This window comes from Planococcus citri, chromosome 3 (assembly GCF_950023065.1).
Source record: "Planococcus citri chromosome 3, ihPlaCitr1.1, whole genome shotgun sequence".
In the NCBI taxonomy this organism is placed as follows: domain Eukaryota; kingdom Metazoa; phylum Arthropoda; class Insecta; order Hemiptera; family Pseudococcidae; genus Planococcus; species Planococcus citri.
The window spans coordinates 34,617,991-34,638,984 of NC_088679.1; the positions used below are offsets into that span (position 1 = coordinate 34,617,991).

Sequence of the window (20,994 nt, forward strand, 5' to 3'; positions counted from 1 at the left end):
TGCTGAGATTCTGCGCTTTTCAATTCTATTTATTACAGTTACAAAACGGTGCCTTTTGGAGTCTGCAAGTCGCGACATGATTATTACGCAGATTTAGCTTGGACGAGATACATTTTTATATTACGTTCTAGTGTGTTAGCTCGCCGCGTTTCGTATTCGACATCAGCAAAAGTAAGTGAGATTTTAATTGTTTCGAGTCAGATTTTTCGCTGATTTTTCAGAAAATACCTCCTCGTAAATGCAGATTTTCGCGAACGTATCGGTATTACGTTGGAAACTGATTTATATTCATCCGCGGTTTCTCGTTTCCAAAGACGTTTCGAGTTAAATCGACGCGATTACGTAATTCGATTCGTAAAATCGGTAGGAAAAACGCATTGTGGATTTTTCCTGTTTTTTTTTCTTCTCCTAATCATTATTCATTTGCAGGGTATACGTTTCGAATAGTTTTTCTTCTTTGAATTGGAAATTGTTTTATCTTGGTGTTTCGCTGAGCAACCCGAGATTGTTCGTGTTAACGTTTACGTGTTCATTTTTCCGCTTAATAAACTTTCCATTTATTTCATCATTAATTTTAGAAGTTTATACTGAATTAATTAAAACAAGTTTATACGAAAATCTCGCAGCCTATCAATTTTTTATCGATTTCTTTTCTCCCTATTGTTTTATTTCAGATGACGACAGTGCCGAGACTGCAAGAGTTTGTATGTGGGTTGAATTTGAAAACTGGAGCATATATAATTTTTACTGCCTCCTTGGTAAGCGTTTGAAAATTTACCTACTTGTTACGCCTAATTTATAAATTGCCTAATGTCTGAGCTACATTCGCTAAAACATCATTAGTTTTTCGTGATAGAAATTTTTTTATTTAGAAAAAATTGGGAAATTTTCTTTTTTTTGTGAGTGGCCTCAAAGTAAGGAAGAGATATAGATAAGGAATTTATCAACTGAAAAATTTCGAATGTTCAAAATTCTAAACTAAGTAGATGAAACGCGCACAGATAGTTTTTAAAAACTTCCAGAAAGGATCTTTTTAATGCCTTCTTCTGAAGAGATGAAAATTTTGAAGCCACAATTTTTCGCTTTTAGTGCTCGGAAACGGTAAGATGCTTCTTTGAAAAAAAATAGTTTAGAATCATTCTGAAGCCTCCAGTGGATTTTCAGACTCTCTAGTTTTCAAAAAAAAAAAAAAAAAAAAAAACGCTGCAAGTTGGGTGAAAATTAAATTCAGCGCTCATAAACGTGGATTTTTTACCATTTTTGAGACTCTTTCGATCGATTTAGACACATTTTTAAAATCTTTTAGTGGCTATTCAAATCCACAATTTTTTATAATTAGATACTTACCTAGAAAAAAATCATCTTTTGCGAACGCGTTAATAAAAATATCTAAAATTTGGTTTGTACCCTATTTTTAATTTGCCAGCATCGATTCGTGATGTGATTTATAACGGTTCTAAAGCCTCCAGTAGATTTTGATTTTTTTCCTTTTTTTTTAAATAATCACTGGAGAAAATTTTTGATTTGAACTAGCAAAAAAATATTTTGAAAATATGTGCCACAATCGATCGAATGGGTTCCAAAAGTAGTAGGCTAAATCCAAATTTGTAAGTGTGGAATTCAACTTTCACCTTACTTACAGCAATTTAAAAAAAAAAAAAATCCGCTGAAAGCTCCAAAGCGGTTTGAAACCATCACTAATCGACTCAGGAGGTCAAAAATAGGGTACACACCAGATTTCAGATTTCTAGGTCAATTTGGTGAGATTTTGATTTTTTTTATTTCTCGCCCAAATTTGAATTTTCAAAAATCAACCGAAAATTGAAAAATGAACGCACTTAAAATTTTAATTGATAGTACAGTAAAACCTCTAATAGCGGACACTTCACGGGACCGAGCAAAATGTCCGCTGTTTGGAGGTGTCCGCTCTTCAGAATGGCCAGTGTTGAGAGGTTCAAATAAGGAAATGTCCGTTGTATGAAGGTCAATTTATTTCAATAGTTTACATACATAAATGCATTCATAGTTTTATTAAATTAAAAAAAAATCTGTAATTTTTGTCTGCACTCCTTGATGCTTTTCCTAATCTTTTGATCAATAAGAGCACGGGCTTCGTTCAGGTGCAAAATTACTGCATATTTTTTGACTTTTTCTTAAATTTACAAAAAGTTGTGCTGGAAGCCTCCCCCTCCCGCTTCCAAAGTTGGAAAGAATACAAACAATTTATTCAAACATTTTCGATTTCTGCTTTCTGAGTTTCCTGAATAATTCTCTTTTCAAGAAACCTGCCCCCAATAATTTTGTATGGAGTTCCTCTCTCAAAAAAATTATTAAATTTGAATAATTTGGTGAATCAAAAAAATGGGGAGTTAGTCAAAGCCTTTCTGAATAATCTTTTTTTCAAGAAACCCATGAAATGCGTATTTTCATTATCTAATCAGTTCGATAACGAGTGAAAAATGAACATAAAACTCGTATTTTGGCACGATTTTACATTGAAAATTTGTGATTTACCGTCCGTTGTTCGGAACGTCCGTAATTTAGAGGCTACAATGCATTTCTCCCATAACACTCGTTGGGACTGAGAAAATTGTCCGCTGTTGGGGAGTGTCCGCTCTTGAGGGGTGTCCGTTAGTGGAGGTTTTACTGTACATACATTTTGGGATCCTCTGTGATTCCCTTTAAACCGGTTCAAAAATTTTTGTGTCGGTTGGGATACTTCCCTTGTAGGGATCATTGATCATCAAATTATAGAAAATGACGAAACTACCCGTGTGGCTCATAACATAACAAACTGTTGAATTTTTTGAGAAAAATGAAATATCAATAGCTTCTAGGTACAGGATGTGTGGAGAGGCAGTTTCTGAGTAGCGCAGAGAAAAATGTTACCTACATGAATTAGGTTTTGATCAGATCCTTGCATTTTCTGGATCCAATTTGATCTGACCCTAGTCTAAATAAACCTAATCAGATCTAATCAAATAAACAAAATGTTAATTGGATTAGATCTGTTCAGATATGATTGGATGATCAGATTAATTTAATCAGATCAAAATAGATCTGCAGCTCCAATACATACATATAATGTTAATGTACCTAGTTGTTTTTTAAACAAAAATTACAACGTTCAATAACAAGGCCTTTTTTTGAACAAAAAAAATGAAATGATTTTTTGATCTAAAATGAATTTTTGTCTGATTTTCTAATTGAAGGAGCTACAAATACGAATAGAATTTTTAAAAAAAATATCTTAATACGTTCTTATTTTAAAAAAATGAAAATACATATAAGTATAGGTAGCCAACGCCTATGAGCTTATTGGGAACGGGCACCTTAATACGGTGGGTTATTCATTTTTGAACGAAAGTATTATTTACATTTTTTTTCACTGTTGTTTTTGGCCAAATTTCAATTTACGGGTAATTACCGGACGATTTAAGGCGAAGTGAGCAAACTAACCAAATATTTTCGACTGATTCGTTGAGCAAACAAACCAAAAATACTTGGTTAGTTTGCTCACTTCGCCTTAAATCGCCCGGTAATTACCCGTAAATTGAAATTTGGCCAAAAACAACAGTGAAAACAAGCGAGGTCCACTGGACCTGGCAAGAGGGTTCCCCACATTTGATTTAAAAAAAACGTAGTAATTATTTTTTTCATATTAAAATTCTATTTTATCCTAGACACACGAATGAAATATACATATTTATTCAAAATCGTAAGCGAGAGTTCGCTGAATGCGGTGTCTTCGTTATCAGCGATTCTGCAGAAATAAAGGAGATACACGTAAAACTTCTGCTCGGAGCTACTCTCATTAGCAAAAAGAAATGAGCTATCATATTACCAAAACACAAGATAGCTAGAACTAAAAATCAAAAGCAATCCTACATATAATGTTCACATTACACAAACCAGATTTTAAACTCGTAAATTTTTCAATTTTCATTTTTCAACGCCAGCAAAATTAACTCATTCACAAAATGCGATTTCTTAGTTATCGGCGATTCTAACTGTCACTACGTCTCTGTTGATTTACACTTGTCATTGGTTAACTTGATTAGTTGATTCATGAACTTTAAATAAAGTATAATTTTAAAATCTGTTTTTGTTCAAATTAAATTATGAATTTCATTGAAAATTCAAGATGGACATTCATGAAGTGATAAAAAGAAATTTTCGTTGTCTTTGATTTTGATTGGAGGAACATCAAAAACTGTTGGCTGATAAAAACAAAGTAGAAAGAGTTTAGCAATGTTTACTATTTAGAGTTGAAGAAAGTGACTTGGCAGATACAAAGGAGTCTTATGTATAGCGTATTACGCAACACATAAGATACCTTTCTAAATAACGTGGAGGGCTGAATTATTGAAAGCGATTTTAATAGGGTTCCCCTTGGTGGGGGAACCCTAAAAATGTAAATAATACTTTCGTTCAAAAATGAATAACCTACCGTATTAAGGTGCCCGTTCCCAATAGGGAAGTCGAACTGTAGATTTTAACTACTTACCTAATTTTTTTTCTAAAATACCATGTTTATGTGCCCTTAGGTAGAGGTACTTTTCATGTTTATATGTACTATATGTAGGTACTTATCAGTACAATAATTTAAGTATTATTATTTTTAGGCCATAACGTTCTTTGGCTTAGTAATCGTAACTGCAATCAGGGTTGAAGAAAACACCAAAGATAGTAAGTATACCTACTTTTAAGTTGGATAAACACCTCTCTGAACAGGCAATAGGATACGCCTAACGTGTAAGATTTATTATTTTGATTCTACAAAAAGGAACACAGAAAACAAACTTTTTAATTAAAATCACCCCTACAGAAATTATAACCTGCTTTACTTTCGGTATAGAGAATCATCATTTTACATTTTTCAAAGAGTTATTATTAGCTACCTAATTTTCTCCTGGAATAAAAGTTCTTGTTTTTTTTTCTTTTTTTAAACAGATGATTTAGATATACAATATATTATTAACATGGTTGTATCCATTTTGATGTTCCTGGTTACACCTATGGGTCTTTATGGAACATACCGAGTAAGTATATACGAATATGCACTATGCAGCTATAAAATATCTCGGTAAATACGTAGGTACCTACTTATATTTCTTTTCATGTAAGATCATCAGTCGAATACGAGTATCTACAGGTAATTTATTGCTTCGAAGAATAAATTCAAAACACGAATAAAATAAAAACATTTGTTGAGAAAAATATGCATAAGATGATACTCGAAATACGCGTAAATATTTTCCATGAAGATTTTTTCATTGATGAAATCTCTATTTAAAAATTCAGTCTCCGTGTATTTTCAAACAATAAGTACCTCGAATACAGTTTTTAAAAAAGATTCGCGTAATTTTCTCTTTTTTTTCAAACGCAACCATTCCAGTTTATTAAAAATCTCCGTATTTATATTTATTTTGTAAAAATCTCTCGTAAAAAATAGCCGTGCAATATTTTTCCCCATTCGAGATTTTCCTCTTTTTTTTTTAGTGTTTAATAATTGAACACGATATTGCGAAAAGATTCGTATTCGGAATAAAAAAATTCTCCTTTTACACGAGGTATTGTTATTATATTAATGTTTAATTTTGTTTTCAGACGAGAGCTGTATTTTTAATACCTTATCTAGTCGTAGAAGGCGTTGGTCTGATTGTCTTAGTGGGTAATTTTTTCATTGAAGCTACAAAATTATTCGGACACGAATCCGGAAGTTTGGTTTTCGTCATATTTCTGGTGTTATCCATTGGTGAGTTTAATTAATTTTAAAATATCTTTTACTTGATCTTGATGATTTAAAAAATATATGTAGGGTATTCAAAAATCTTTGGTGATTATTGTTTTTACGGCGAACTAGTTATGCAAATTTATTAACATTTTTTTATTGCGTGTTGCGTGTTAAACATGAAAATATTATCAGACTTTTGACTTCTTCCTTTAATACGTTTCTCTCAACTCCTCTAAAAAAAAGAAATTATGAAACATGTGAAATTGATTTCATAGAAATTTCAATCTTTGATTTTGATACCTATTAAATTTCATTCACTCCTATAAATATGAAATACCGTTCCTGTACAAATTAATTAATCCTAAATAACCAATACCTAACTACTAAGTTTAATTTTACTCTCGGAAAGCATTGCATACATTTACCTATGTTCTGTTTCAGCTACGGTTTCATATTCGTTTTTGGTGATTTTCAGCTACTATACCATGTTAAAACAACAAAGAGAAGAAATTCAATAATCTACTTTTATAATACGAAACCAAATTATAATAAATATTTGTTTTGTTTGCATGGATGTTCATTTAGCAAAATATTTCCGTTCATTTGCAAATATAGATATTTGTAGGCTCAGGTAATTCACTCAACTCTGCTTCTCAAGTTGTCTGGAAACGAAAAACAAAATTTTATTAGAAAAGGAAATAACGTCAGTCTGAAAATCATATAAAAACATAAGCATTCCAAAATTAAATTACTTACTAAAGGATCGTCATAAATAAATTTACGCATAAGCACATAGCCTGGGTAGAGGTGTACTTCAATCCACACACATTCATAGCCAATGATAAGAAGAAGAAGCATTTCTTGTGCTCTGTAAAAATCAAAAAAAAAAAAAAAAAAGATACTAAATTAAAAATACAATACACCTTTAATAACAAAAGAAAAGCTCTCAACGCTGGTATGATATAAATTTGATGTGTACAGTGAGTTTAGGTAGGTATATAATTTAAAAGAGAAAAAATTAATTTGTGGAAACTTCCGTTCCATAAATTTTTTTATCACAATTGAAACATTCCATGAAGGTATAAATATAATGGTAAACGTAGGTTGCTCCATTAAGCGAAAAAATATTTAGGGCCTATCCAATTTCCGCAACGTGGAAATGATTCCGGTACATTGTGTTGAGATCCTATCGCATTAAATGCTACTTCCTAACCATGTGATCCACTTTCCTGTTCCAGTAACCAGTATCCTAGATACAAAAGCTATTTTCAAAAATTAAATTCTACTTGAGAAACTGCTGAATCACTTACTTACCTGCATTATCAGCGACAAATTGTATTCCAGCCATTCCTGTGAGTAGTACCTATTATTAAAGTATCTTTTTATACACATTAGGTACTTGAGGAAGGTGATTTTTCGAGTATGTGTGATGAGTAAGTAATTAGGTAGGCATCTATTTGATGCAGTTTTTCAAAAACAACGTTCAGCTAGATGAAAAGGAAAATCATTACTTGTAGGGCGGCTCCGTCATGTATTTCGTCTGAATCATTAAAGCCTATTTCATCTGTTTTGGGTTGTTGTTACAATTTTTTATGACACTTGAATTTTGAACATTACCTAATGTTCAATGCGTGAATCCGACGTTTGTTATTGTTAGCTTATTTTTTAAACAACATAACTGCGATGCAACGAAATCGAAATCGTTTGATTTCAATAATTAAATTGCACGACTCTTGGGCTATACCAGATGTCCTAGAAATAATTACCTAAATGTAATGTACATAGGTACGGTACGGTACGAATGGGAGACAATTTTTTTTGCTCAGTAGGTCTAGGTAGTATAGGTGCCTACTTTGTGGTGCTTCAAAACTTCGAATTTAAAATTTTCAGCATAGAGGTAGGTACCTAAGCAAAGTATTCAAATAATTTTACTTGCACATGCATCAGTTGAATTGAATGAATGAAAATTTTCCGATTAAAATGATTAGTGGGTGCTTGATGAGTGTTATTACCCAACCCAATGGGTACCCACTATCAGGCTGAATTTTTTTATACTTTGTCAAGCAGTCCAAGTTCGACCGGACACCAGACTGCTTGATTAAGTTGAGAATTCAATATTCATGAATTATTAAATTCCGATTTAATAAGTACCTTGCAATTTTGCAAAGTGGTGTATGGGTGTATTCTTTCAACTTTCAAGTTGTATTGTATGAACGATTGAGATGAGAAGTCCGAGTAATCAGCTAATCACTCAATCAATCAATCAATAAATCAATCAGAATCAGATAAACTGTAGTGGAAGAGGTGCAAAGAAAATAGAAAATGATAATAAAAATTAACAATGATTATTCGATTATTGATTAATGAATAAGATAAAAAACTTGATTTTTTTTAAAGAGAAGAAGTTGTATCAACTATCAAGTTAGGTATTAATTTATAGAAAATTTTAAAATTTATTAATTTTTAAAATTATTTTCAAAAATAAAATAAAAATCAGAGATGCATGGAAACTTACCGCGGTAACTTACCCGAGAACTTACCGGTAAGTTACCGGTAAGTTACCATGACATAAATTACCATAAGTTACCGCGGTAATTTATAAATTTTCAACAGAAATGTTGGCATGGGTAATTTTTGATGTTTGCATGTACTGCTGTAGCTGTCTAGATACAACAAATTACAATTTGTACTCTCTAAATTTAAAAGAGTCAAATTTTACTGTATAGCACTTAACAGTAGGGTATGACAACATTCTGGCTTCTTGTCAACTATAGTTTTTGACTGGATTTTCATTTTTCAGTAAATAATTTTCTGATCTGATCAGTCAAATTAAAATTCAAAAGTGAATTATTTACTGAACTGATCAGTCAAAAATGAATTATTATTTATTTAGGTAGGTAGGTAGGTAGGTAGGTAGGTAGGTACTGTGTTGATCAGTGAAAAACTACTGTGATCACTGATCAGCTTGGTCAGCAGTAAAAAATTTTAAATAACTGACTTTTGCAGTACTTTTTCACTGTTTATTTCAGTGACGACATTTTGGATTTTGCCTTCTTAACAGTGAAATTTGACTGTTTCAAATTTAGAGAGTAGGTACATACATATCTACTTCTTGTGAGATGACCTATAAATAATAAATTGTAAAATCAAAAAAAAATGAATTGAATTGTGAGGTAAAATAAACCTGTAAATTTTAATTTTGTTGAAGCACACTGTATTACTTGCAGAGATGGGGCGATTCGAATCGCGGAAATGAATCGCGGATCAATTTTGAATCGGATTCAGAATCGGATTCAGAATCGGATTCAAAATAAAAATGAATCGTGAAAATTTGAATCCGATTCACAACTTTAGCTGAATCGCACTGTCGCGATTCAATTTTTTGCGATTCACCAATTTTTTCCAATTTTTTATTTTTTTTCTTCAAGGAATGTTTTTGACAGGGATGGAAAGCTAGCCGAAAGCTAAAAGCTGAAAGTTGAAAGCCAAAGGAAGTTTGGGATTTTTTAAAGCTAAAAGCTATAGCCAAAAGCTTTATTTTTTCAGCTTTCTTTCAGCTTTTTACCTTTTCTTGCAAGTTTCTCTGGTTAAGTTTCAGTTTCAGTTTTTTGTAATTGTAATATTAGTCCGGCATATGACAATAGGAGTAATTGCACCCCCCCCCTCCCCGCCGATCAAACGGGACAAATTTTTTCTTAAAGGGGACACCCTAAGGAACATTTCAAAGCAAACTCGCCCAAAAAAAAGTTGGCCTTACTTACAAAATGGCGGCCATTTTGATTCACAGGTCAGCTGAAATCGCAGATTTTGCGTTTCAACTTCAACATAGGACTAGCATGAAATTTTTCAAACTTTACAAAGGTAAATCGAAAGATCATGCTAAAATTTATCACCTGTCAAAATTTCAAGTGCTAAAATGCGTTTTTCGATTTTTGGTGAATTTTTGAAAATCAAATTCAGGCCAAAAATGAGGGAAAAAATCAAAATTTTACCAAATTGACCAAGAAAGTTGAAATTTGAGATATACCCTATTTTCGACATGCCAAATCGATTGGAAACGGTTTCAACCAGTTTTGAGTAGTTCTGAAGCCTCCAGCAGATTTTTAAAACTCGAAATTCCCACAAAATTCCATCAAATTGAAGTTGTAAAGCTAAACTTTATTCTAAAAACTAATTTCAATACGCTACGAAGGACTGCAGGTGACTTTCAAGTCGTTTTGGAGCCTCCAGCGACTTTTTGAAAGGTTGTATGGCGTTTTTTTGGAAAATTGAAATTTCCTAAAAGTAGCTGGAAGCTTCAAAACCATTTGAAACCACCATGTAGTCTGCGAAGTAAATTTCAGCTTGCCAACTCCATTTGATAAATTAATGTTGGGGAAATTTCAAGTTTCAAAAATCTGCTGGAGGCTCTGGTAATTTTCAAAAAAGTCGCTGAAGGCTCTAAAATGACTTGAACCCACCTGAAGTCGTCTTCAGATGGTGTTAAAATTGGAGTGTAGAGTAAATTTCAGCTTTCCATCTCCATTTGATGAAATTTTGTGAAAATTCAAAGTTTCAAAAATCTTCTGGAGGCTTCAAGAATTTTCAAAAAGTCGCTGGAGGCTCCAAAACGACTTGAAATTCATTTGCAGTACTTTGTAGCGTATTGAAATTAGTTTTTAGAATAAAGTTTAGCTTTACAATTACAACTCCAATTTGATGGAATTTTGTGGGAATTTCGAGTTTCAAAAATCTGCTGGAGGCTCCAGAACTGCTCAAAACGGGTTGAAACCATTTCCAATCGATTTGGCATGTCGAAAATAGGGTATATCCCAAATTTCAGCTTTCTTGGTCAATTTGGTAAAATTTTGATTTTTTCCCTCATTTTTGGCCTGAATTCGATTTTCAAAAATTCACCAAAAGTCGAAAAACGCACTTTAGCACTTGAAATTTTGACAGGTGATAAATTTTAGCATGATCTTTCGATTTACCTTTGTGAAGTTTGAAAAACTTCATGCAAGTCCTATGTTGAAACGCAAAATCTGCGATTTCAGCTGACCTGTCAATGAAAATGGCCGCAATTTTGTAAGTTTTGGGCGAGTTTGCTTTACAATGTTCCTTAGGATGTCCCCTTTAAAAACCACTCTTGTGGTGTCCTCCCCAATGTTCAATAAAAAAATTCGCTCAGGGCAGCAATAGAGTAAAATTTGCAAAAATAGAAAAATTGAATCGTGAATCGCAATTTTTGAATCGCGAGTGCATTTGAGTCCGATTCAGAATCGGATTCACTTGAAAAGTGAATCGCTAATTTTGAATCGGATTCGATTTTTTGGGCGAATCGCGCCATTTGAATCCGATTCATTTTTTTTGTGAATCGCCCCATCTCTGATTACTTGACTACTTTCAATACCTAGATAGGTACCTATTACAAATCTTCAAAAGTGTTCGTTTTTTTTTGTTTGATTTGAATGCTCTGAAGTTTGAACTTTAATTTGAGAAATGATTGGTGTTGAGATTGAGAAAACATAATTTTTTTTTGCCTTAATTTCATTCTTGCAACTGGTTAATACAGTTCTCTTCTCTTCTCAGTTCTCTTTTTGTAATAGAAAATGCTGGTGCACTCTGATTAGTGATTAGGAATTTTTTGGTAATTGAAAGCAAGGGGCAGCAATTTTTGTATTGCCCAAGCCCAAAGGCGCAAAAATGGGACATCTACACAAGTCCCTATCCATTTCTGTCAGTTGTTGGATGTTATGGATAATTTCAAGGTAACCTTCATCTCAATTCTGATGTTCAGAACCATTTCAGTGAAAATTTATAAGTTACTTAAATTACCGGTAACTTACCGGTAAGTTACTGGTAAGTTACCCAATTATAAATTACCGGTAACTTAGCATCTCTGATAAAAATCTTCTTTTTAAAAAAAAAATGTTGACCGTGCAATAGCGGCAACACTGATAATGTGAGATGAAACCTCCACATCAAAAATCTAATAAAGTTTATTTTTCAATTTGGTTGACAAAAAAAAGAAAAATTATCTTCCTTCATGTGGTGGTAATGTGTGCCAATGAATTAATTCGTGAAATTTAATTTCCTAGCGAAGTTTAGCAGCTCCTCCGAAATTCCAAGATATTTCCAATTGTGTACTTTAAAAACAGATTAAGTAAGTTTTCACTTTAAATTTGTACCTTCTTTCACCTTAATTACGTGATCTGCGAAATGATAATATTCCACGTGTAAAGTGTTTGTTTCACTTACATGAACTCTTTTCAATCTAAAATTATGCTATATTGAAGTAATAAATTTGAATCGTTAGTATTCCTGGAATGCTTGAAGTATTTCTTCCCTAAATCGAGTCGATTCATTACAAATGTCCATCTGTTATCAATACGTAATCTGTCTCTTTCCTGTGTGTGATTTACCCGTTACCGGTCTTGTTTAGTGTTTCCTCAGTACGTAGGTTTCGAATGAGATTTCAAAATCGAAACTATTCTTACATCAAGCCAAGTTAATAATGCATATTAGAATCAGTCGCTTGTGTTAGATGTGATAAATTTCCAAATATAAGCAGTTCTTCTAACATACGTGTAATTGATTTCAGGATGTTGATGCCCAAGAAAGAACGTATGGCTATTTACGAGCACCTCTTCAAAGAAGGAGTCATGGTCGCAAAGAAAGATTTCCATGCTCCCAAACACCCTGAATTAGACACTATTCAGAACCTTCACGTCATTAAAGCTATGCAGGTATGATATCTTAATTCTTATTTGACTTTACTCGTAATGTGTGCTGTATTATGTGATTAATGTTGCAGAGTTTGAAATCCAGAGGATACGTGAACGAACAATTTGCTTGGAGACATTATTATTGGTATTTGACAAATGATGGTATCCGTTATTTGAGAGATTTCTTGCATTTACCCCCAGAAGTGAGTCACATTACTCAAATTATTATTAGAGTTGAGGTATCATCAGTATTTAATAATTATTTTTTGTTCAGATTGTTCCATCGACTTTGAAAAGACAACCGCGTCCCGAAACTGCTCGTCCTAAAACTCCAGCTGCCAGACCAGAAGCTGGCCGATCCGCCGAAGATAGAGCTGGATATAGACGTTTACCTGGTGGTCCTGGTTCTAGCAGTGATAAGAGAACAGACGTTGGTCCAGGAGCTGCTAATTTAGAATTCGTAAGTATTTTTCATTATTTATAGGTTTGTTTGGGCGATGTTGTTACATGGATTGTCAAAATTTATCAACTTGACTCGAAACTACTCAACTTCTCAGAACTAAGCTTCCGTTGGTGTTACGTAAATGATGTATTTTTGTAGTTTGATCGAGATCACTTGAACAGTTGATTACGGAATTCAATTCTGTAGTTTTTTTAGCTGTATAATTTTCGCCCAAGCAAATTTCACCTTAGACTTTATCTATACTATCGCGACTAATTTGCTTTATTCTCATTTTCAGAGAGGTGGTTATGGAAGAGGACGAACTCCACAGTAATTTTGTACCGTAAATTTTGTTTTAAATACAATCTAATTTACTAAATACATTCGTTTATTTCTTGATTTTATTCCAATCCAGAATAATTAGTGTACTGACTTGAATGAAGACAAATATTTCTTATTAATTAGGTACACGATTGATTCATTGATAAGTACATTTTATTGGAGAAAATCAATGAAGCTACACTTATTACAAACACAAAATTATTCATTCTTCACTAAACATACTTAACATTCCAGGGGCAATTTTTAAAATGAGCTGATGAACAAACAAAAAGAGATAATTCGAGTACTTCTCTGTTATCAGCTCAATAGCAAAAACATCAAATGAACATTTGACTACATAGTACAAAATATCCAACGAGCGAAATTTAAAATAACATTCCAGGGACAATTTTTAAAATGAGCTGATGAACAAACAAAAAGAGACAATTCGAGTACTTCTCTGTTATCAGCTCAATAGCAAAAACATCAAATGAACATTTGACTACATAGTACAAAATATCCAACGAGCGAAATTTAAAAACATGCGAAACGATATTGCCCTTTTTAATGAAATGAGTGTGCAACAACGAATGGTGAAGTAAAATGAATAAATGGAATATAAACCTTCAAAACCGAAATCTTAGTTAATTTATTTTTAGAACATTGCTAAAAATTACACGACAAAGAGATTCCACGAAAATAAAAAATTTGCGTCTTGTTATCTTCGGCCAGAATTTTCTTTCTTCGTATAACGAACAGCGACTACTTCTCTTTTTCACGACTTAAAAATTCCTTCAACCCAGTAACTGAGAAATTGGAAAGAATGCAATTAGTGATATGCATAAGATGTTTTAAAAAACATTTTTATCGTTACTTACGAAGATTTTGAAATTGCTGCGTTATGTCTCGTTCGGTTTCCAATTTCACTAAACGGTTTCCGTATTCTGTTACAGTAGATTCAATGCGATTTAGACTCCCACGAAATTCCGTTTCCGTTGCCAGCTGTTTATTTCTGTACCCGTAACGATTTTCCAAAATGTAGATTACGAATAAAACATTTCCCGTAAATATCGTGCCTACGCAAAACGTAAATGAGAAATTTAAGTAACAATACTAAAATGAAACATCAAATATTTTTAGAAACACAATTTTTACCAAAGTGTTTTGGGAATGCACCCAGGCTAGGTCCAACCTTTTTCACAATATCTGCCATTTTAATAATAATAAGAACGACTAATTGGAATGGGCTAACGAGAAAGAGAAAAACAAACGTTCAGTAACCAAATGGACACGAAATACTTTGCAAAATGCAAATGCTATAGTCATGTCAAGACCGCGAAAAGGAACAGAAATGCGATGAGGTGAACCGGACGATTTGTTTACCTCCAGTCGAAAAATTTGTTGACTTTTCCGTTTTTCTTCATTTCAGCATTTTCAGCTGTGCTGCCATCACACTAGACGTTAAAGTGCACTAGTTTTTTTTTCCGGTGCAAAAACTCGGAAGTCATCGGGTACAGTCGGAAATACTTCGTTCGACTTGTTCTATTTCTCTAGTGTGATAACTGATAACTCTCTAACTCTGTTCTGCTTTATAAAGGTGAAAACTGAAAATATAAATACCATTATGAACTACGTAATATGATTACTTATTCAGCATGCATTTTCCATAATATTAATAATCGTTATATAGATCACTTATCATCATTTCAAGGTGGTTTTTTAATAAAGTCAAGCCTGATAGTGTTGATACATATCATTCATCAACTGAACATACTCCACGAAACATATGTACGCAAATTTGGAATATATGAGTTGAAAAACAATTGTCAAAAGCTCGGAAATACGTAATAATCTACTTAATTCAACTTGTTCACTGTTTTTTCATATTTTCTTTCTATGTTCGTGGTGATTTTGTCAATAATCTTCGCCTCTGTACGTAGTGACAGTGGTTTTTCAATCAACATCAACTATCAAGTAAGTTCATATGAACATCATTAGTATTAGGCTTTAGTTTTGGAAAAAGAAACCAAAAAATACTTGACATCAAAAATTTGAATTTGAATAACCAGTGTCAGGGTGTCAGGGAAGATTATTGACGATCAAATGATAAATACAAGTTGAACGAAGTACCGCCGACAATACCCGACGGCTTCCGAGTTTTTGCACCGGAAAAAAAAACTAGTGCACTTTAACGTCTAGTTGCCATCACAACGCACACAACCACAACGCCCTCTAGTGTTAGGGCACTACACAACATGGGTATACTCATCCACCATTTTGTTCCTGACCGATGTTATCAGCCATAAGAATGCATACAATTTTTCGCGAAAAAATTGCAAATTTTTCGACTGTTCGCAAGTTCTGGTGAACTTTTAATTAGTCTTAAATTAAAGACAATGAAATTCCCTATCGATTGATACTAATTTTTCATCATTTAGAGGAAAATTAACGATTTAATGAATACTTTTATTTACCGCATTTTTCATACTATATACAACTTTAAACTAAAAAATAAAAATTGTCCAACTTTTCAGTAAATCTATGCATATGTTGATATACCAAAATGTTCGGAATTTCATCCTCTTTAAAATGCTTCTTTACCGAAAGCTCTACCTTTAACCGTTCAAAAGTTTTCGAAGATTATGTCACCAAAATGTTCAAATTGCGTTATCACTGATATCAATTCAAACATTGTGTTGATGAATAATCACTTTCCGCAACTTTGATCTTCAAAAACTTTTGAACGGTTGAAGGTAGAGTTTTCGGTAAAGAAGCATTTTAAAGAGGATAAAATTACGATCATTTTGCTATATTAAAATACCTAGGTGTCCACTGAAAATTTCGAGTAATTTTAGTCCAAAGTTCAATACTTACTGTCTGTAGATGGTTTTTGCCTTGTTTTCGCAACTTTAAACTTCGAATACTTTTGAACGGTTGCTTCTACAGCTTTCGGTTAAAAATCATTTTAAAGAGGATGAAATTCCGAACATTTTGGTATATCAATATATGCATAGGTTTACTGAAAAGTTGGACAATTTTTAGTTTATAGTTGACATATATAGTATGAAAAATGCGGTAAATAAAAGTATTCATTAAATCGTTAATTTTCCTCTAAATGATGAAACATTAGTATCAATCGATAGGGAATTTCATTGTCTTTAATTTAAGACCAATTAAAAGTTCACCAGAACTTGCGAACAATCGAAAAATTTGCAATTTTTTCGCGAAAAATTGTATGCATTCTTATGGCTGATAACATCGGTCAGGAACAAAATGGTGGATGAGTATACCCACTAGTGTCGGCGTGGTCAGCGTGGTGGCGAAGGAAAAAACCGATACTTTTCAGATTTTTGAGTAAATATAAATAATCAATCAGTAATTTTGACAACTACGTAGCAATTTTGATAAAAATCAGCACTTCTCAACAATTTTGGAGAAAATGTGAATTTTTGACATTATTAGAATTAGTCTTTTTTTTACACGAAGGTCAGCTGGATGCTGAGTAAAGTTACGATTACGATCTTCTAATTATTTACCTACAACCACATAAGCAGACCAAGGATCGCTTATTTGCATAAAATAAGCTCCTTAGTAATTTTTCCTATCTTGCAAAAGGACAAGATCGAATGCAAACTATCGAGTAGGCAGAGTCTAAGACAATGAACCTATTTAGGTGGTTCTAAACCTACCTAAATTATTCAGAGTCAATTAGACTCGAAGCAATATACTTTGAGGATAATGTAGGTACTGAAGAAGGTACCTACATTCACTCAAAGCTTTATAATCGCAAGTATAAACCCTATCTAGCGAAACGAAAGTTCAAATGAGACATATTTACGAATACAGAGAGAGAGAGAGAGAGAGAGAGAGAGACAGAAATAGACCTGATTCTAATTTCTAACTGCACTAAGAAATTGAATAAGATTATCGACGAGATGTCACCAATTCGAAGATTGCAAAACTAAACGATTTGTCAAACCCTTACCTAATGGTATAATTTTTCCTATCTTGCAAAAGGACAAGATCGAATGCAAACTATCGAGTAGGCAGAGTCTAAGACAATGAACCTATTTAGGTGGTTCTAAACCTACCTAAATTATTCAGAGTCAATTAGACTCGAAGCAATATACTTTGAGGATAATGTAGGTACTGAAGAAGGTACCTACATTCACTCAAAGCTTTATAATCGCAAGTATAAACCCTATCTAGCGAAACGAAAGTTCAAATGAGACATATTTACGAATACAGAGAGAGAGAGAGAGAGAGAGAGAGAGAGAGAGAGAGAGAGAGAGAGAGAGAGAGAGAGAGAGAGACAGAAATAGACCTGATCCTAATTTCTAACTGCACTAAGAAATTGAATAAGATTATCGACGAGATGTCACCAATTCGAAGATTGCAAAACTAAACGATTTGTCAAACCCTTACCTAATGGTTCACATTTTGGTCAGCTCGTACACAGCTTCAAAACCTTCATTGGCAGATTGCATCAACAAATCGGCGAACTCCTTGTTGTTGAAAATCTTCAACGAACAGCCAGCTGGTATTTTGCATACCGTAGACGGATGGAAACCATGGTGATAATTACAGTTTCTCGATTGTACAAATATTGCCGAATCTGATAAGCATTCCGCGAATACTTCTCCTCCTACGTAATAAAGTTGTACTCCTGTGTAAAAATACGTATAAATATTAATTTCGCGCTGATTTCTAATATTTCAAATATCAAAACGAAAATGAAATACCTTTTCCTATATGCCTTCTAGTATTCTCTATGGTGGAATTACGATTGACGTTAGACAATTGACCAAGGCAGAAACGATTTAGATTGTGACTAGTTGGATTTGTGAAACCATCTACGATTATCATTGGAGATTGACAATGAAATACTTCACCGACGCGACAGTTGAGTTCGTAATAAGCGATACTGGCCCAATATTGTTGCTCCTAGGTAAACGAAACATATTATTATTCATAGAACAACATCTAAAATCACGAATACAATAATACTTGAAAGGAACTGTAGTCGGAATTCGATGTAGATATATGCGACAGCAAAATCTAAATTCTAACTCGAGACGTTACTTTAGCGCTGAATTAGACTCCTCATTAACTCATGTAATCGCATTATGGGAGAAAACCATCAGCGCAATGGTAATGCATCAAAAATGAACTACTCACTTGATATGGGATCGAACATACATCCGCCATCGGCGACTCGATCGACGTTGAATCACTTTGCGTCGACGTAACACAATCTTTTTCCTCGCTAGGAGAATAAGCTGGCGGAGGAGTTTCTGTAAAATGACACAACTTCGAGCAGTTAAGCACTAATTAGCACAGCGAAGCGAGATAAAAAGCGCGCAAATGATATATCAGCAGGGATGCACAGTATATTGTAATCCATAGTACGAATACAAAATCCGTGATACTGCTGTCTGCTCGTACTGTGTTGGTTAAAACGTAAAAGGTGTTAGTTCTTAGTATTATTATAATACTGTTAAAATGAGACGACCATCCCTGCTTACCAGGCAAGCAATTCACTTGATAGGGACTGTGCGCAGCGCTCGAGCTAGCCGGACTATGCGGAGAATTTGGAGAAGTATGAGTAAATCCATTACTAGAAAAGGATACGTTCGCAGGACAAGAAGTATCGCCTAGAGTAGGCTGTTGCGAATACTGCAACATGGCGTGACTTGGCGCGAATTCGCTATGACGCGGTACTAAAACAGGCGGTAACACTGAAATACACATACATATGTATCGAATTAATAACAACAACAACGAACGAGTGTTTGCATCCAAAACACACACTGAAAAAGAACCCTAACCTGGACTTTCGACTCTTCGGTAATGATACGGATTGATACACACTTCTTTCTGCTTCGCCGAAAACGGATATTGACAATTTTCCATAGGCTTGAGCTCATGATGCGATTGCAAATCAGGTCATCTCCAAACTCGACAATATATAACATGAGGTAAACCTTTACGATGAGATACCTAAAGCAGAGATACAAATGTTTGAAATATAGGCCTCCAGCATCGAGAACTGATTAATCAACTCGTATCGATATTTACTTGTAATCTTCCATCCAAACTACGAGGAATCGTGACACATTTGCTAGGCTGTCCTGGAAAACTCAACGCTCTGACTAATTCTTCGTATCCGCTTTTATTCTTTTTCAGCTTTTTCACCAACGATTCTACAGCTTTCTCGGCCCATTTTTCTTCTTCGTCTCCTTGTTTCCATCCTAATAGTTTTTTCACAGCTGGACTCGTGAATGAAAACAAACTGTTCAAAGAGGACATATGTAGGTCCGGAATTTACGAAATCGCACAATACGACCGGCATTCTTTTTCTATTCCATAGCGAATGGAATAACGCAAATAATTCATTAATAATTCGCATTAATTAATCGGAAAATTACTACATGAACCGAAGGACCCCCAACAAACTGGATGGTGTAACGTAACCTGTGGCAACGCTCAGTCATGCCGCACAAATGGCGTTACCTACTTTGGTCCACAGTGAATAGTGATAACGAGTTTGTAATAGCTTGCAACACCGCAACCTTGTGTTGCTTCTCAACTACCAACACACGTCGTCTTGAAAATTCCCCTTTTTTTCTCTCCGTTTTCCCTAAAGCTCTTTAATACAAGTATGGAAATAGATTATACTCTTAAGAAAGTCATAGGATTTTACCTCAGTTTTATGTACTGCGCAGTGCGCGAGCACGCATCAAATCAGCTGTTCACGTACAACGTTGCACCTCATTGGTTGCTCCTCCCACCTCCACCGCGTGACGACACCAACCTGCCATGCGCAGTACGTAACACATACGTAAAATGCTAAGACTTTCTTAAGAGCATGATCTATTTCCATACTTGTATTAAAGAGCTTTAGTTTTCCCTTGGTTGTGGAACGTCTGCAGTGCGGCCACATGTCAATATAATTTCTCTCTCTCTGTCTCTTTATTCAGAATATGATGCTTCTTCTTGTTTGGGTAGTCGAGGGTAGTATATATTTTTTTTACATTCAATTGTTTCCACTCTCTATCTAATACCCATTCTTAGATGTTATAGCTCACAAAGTAGCCCTATTGTATTATGGTAGTCAGGATCAGAATGCCAGGGTACCTGTTTCAGGGTTGGTATTTACTTAGCCTATGTGTACATACTCGCGACTCGCGAGTATGAATCCACATAATTCTACCACTTAGGTAAATGGGTACAATTATTTTGAAAAGGTTGAACACTTCTGAGATGGTACATTCCATAAGAAGAGGGTCGACATTGTCAGAAAAGTGGTAAAAAAAGAAAAAAGAAAGAAACTTTGATTCAAGTTTTGCATATGATTTTTCATTTTCTCTTCCTTTTACCAACAATAGGTACCAACATAAAACTCGAAATCGCATTATAACTAAATATTATTTCAGGGGGAAATGCATTGAACTAAACTTGTAGACCTCAAAATTTCCTATCTATACACTCCATTATCAACAGATGATCTGATACTGGAAAAATATTCTGATTTCGAGTTTTCAACACAGTTGAAAACTTGAATCGAATCCTTTTCAGAAATATTTCCTCAAATTCGAGTTGAACGTTCTTAGTAGGTCTTAGGAATTTTCAAAATAATTTTTAGATAAAAATTCAATTGCTTTGGAAAAATATTAAGTTGGTGGAATCAATCTATAGTCGATTTTTTCAAATTATTCAACAGCCTGTTAGATGAGTATTTTTTGTGGAGAACGATATTCTTCGAGCTCACTTCAAAAATTGAATTTCCA

General features: G+C 33.8%; 2 protein-coding genes and 1 pseudogene across 3 annotated transcripts in view; 2 read left to right on the forward strand and 1 right to left on the reverse strand.

Annotated features, from left to right (window-relative positions):
- The window catches only part of RpS10b (Ribosomal protein S10b), a 139,639-nt gene extending 126,375 nt beyond the window's left edge, over window positions 1-13,264 (forward strand). The window contains exons 1-5 of one of the 2 annotated variants that reach the window (XM_065358562.1): window positions 11,720-11,879; window positions 12,318-12,462; window positions 12,531-12,644; window positions 12,716-12,901; window positions 13,182-13,264. In XM_065358562.1, the coding sequence (XP_065214634.1) occupies window positions 12,319-12,462; window positions 12,531-12,644; window positions 12,716-12,901; window positions 13,182-13,217 (480 nt within the window). In that variant the 5' untranslated portion in view covers window positions 11,720-11,879; window position 12,318 and the 3' untranslated portion in view covers window positions 13,218-13,264. Of the gene's footprint in view, window positions 1-11,719; window positions 11,880-12,317; window positions 12,463-12,530; window positions 12,645-12,715; window positions 12,902-13,181 lie in introns of those variants that run through there. The other variant, XM_065358563.1, reaches the window with a different exon arrangement.
- On the forward strand, window positions 19-6,311 carry LOC135841555 (uncharacterized). The gene is made up of 6 exons (XM_065358564.1): window positions 19-171; window positions 675-758; window positions 4,626-4,689; window positions 4,954-5,042; window positions 5,611-5,758; window positions 6,179-6,311. Exons 2-6 carry the CDS (start codon window positions 675-677, stop codon window positions 6,253-6,255), a joined length of 462 nt encoding a protein of 153 aa, XP_065214636.1. The 5' UTR covers window positions 19-171; the 3' UTR covers window positions 6,256-6,311.
- A 96-nt stretch (window positions 13,265-13,360) lies between the features above and the next one.
- On the reverse strand, window positions 13,361-19,679 carry LOC135841553 (protein mothers against dpp-like; annotated as a pseudogene).
- Between the last annotated feature and the right edge of the window lie 1,315 nt (window positions 19,680-20,994).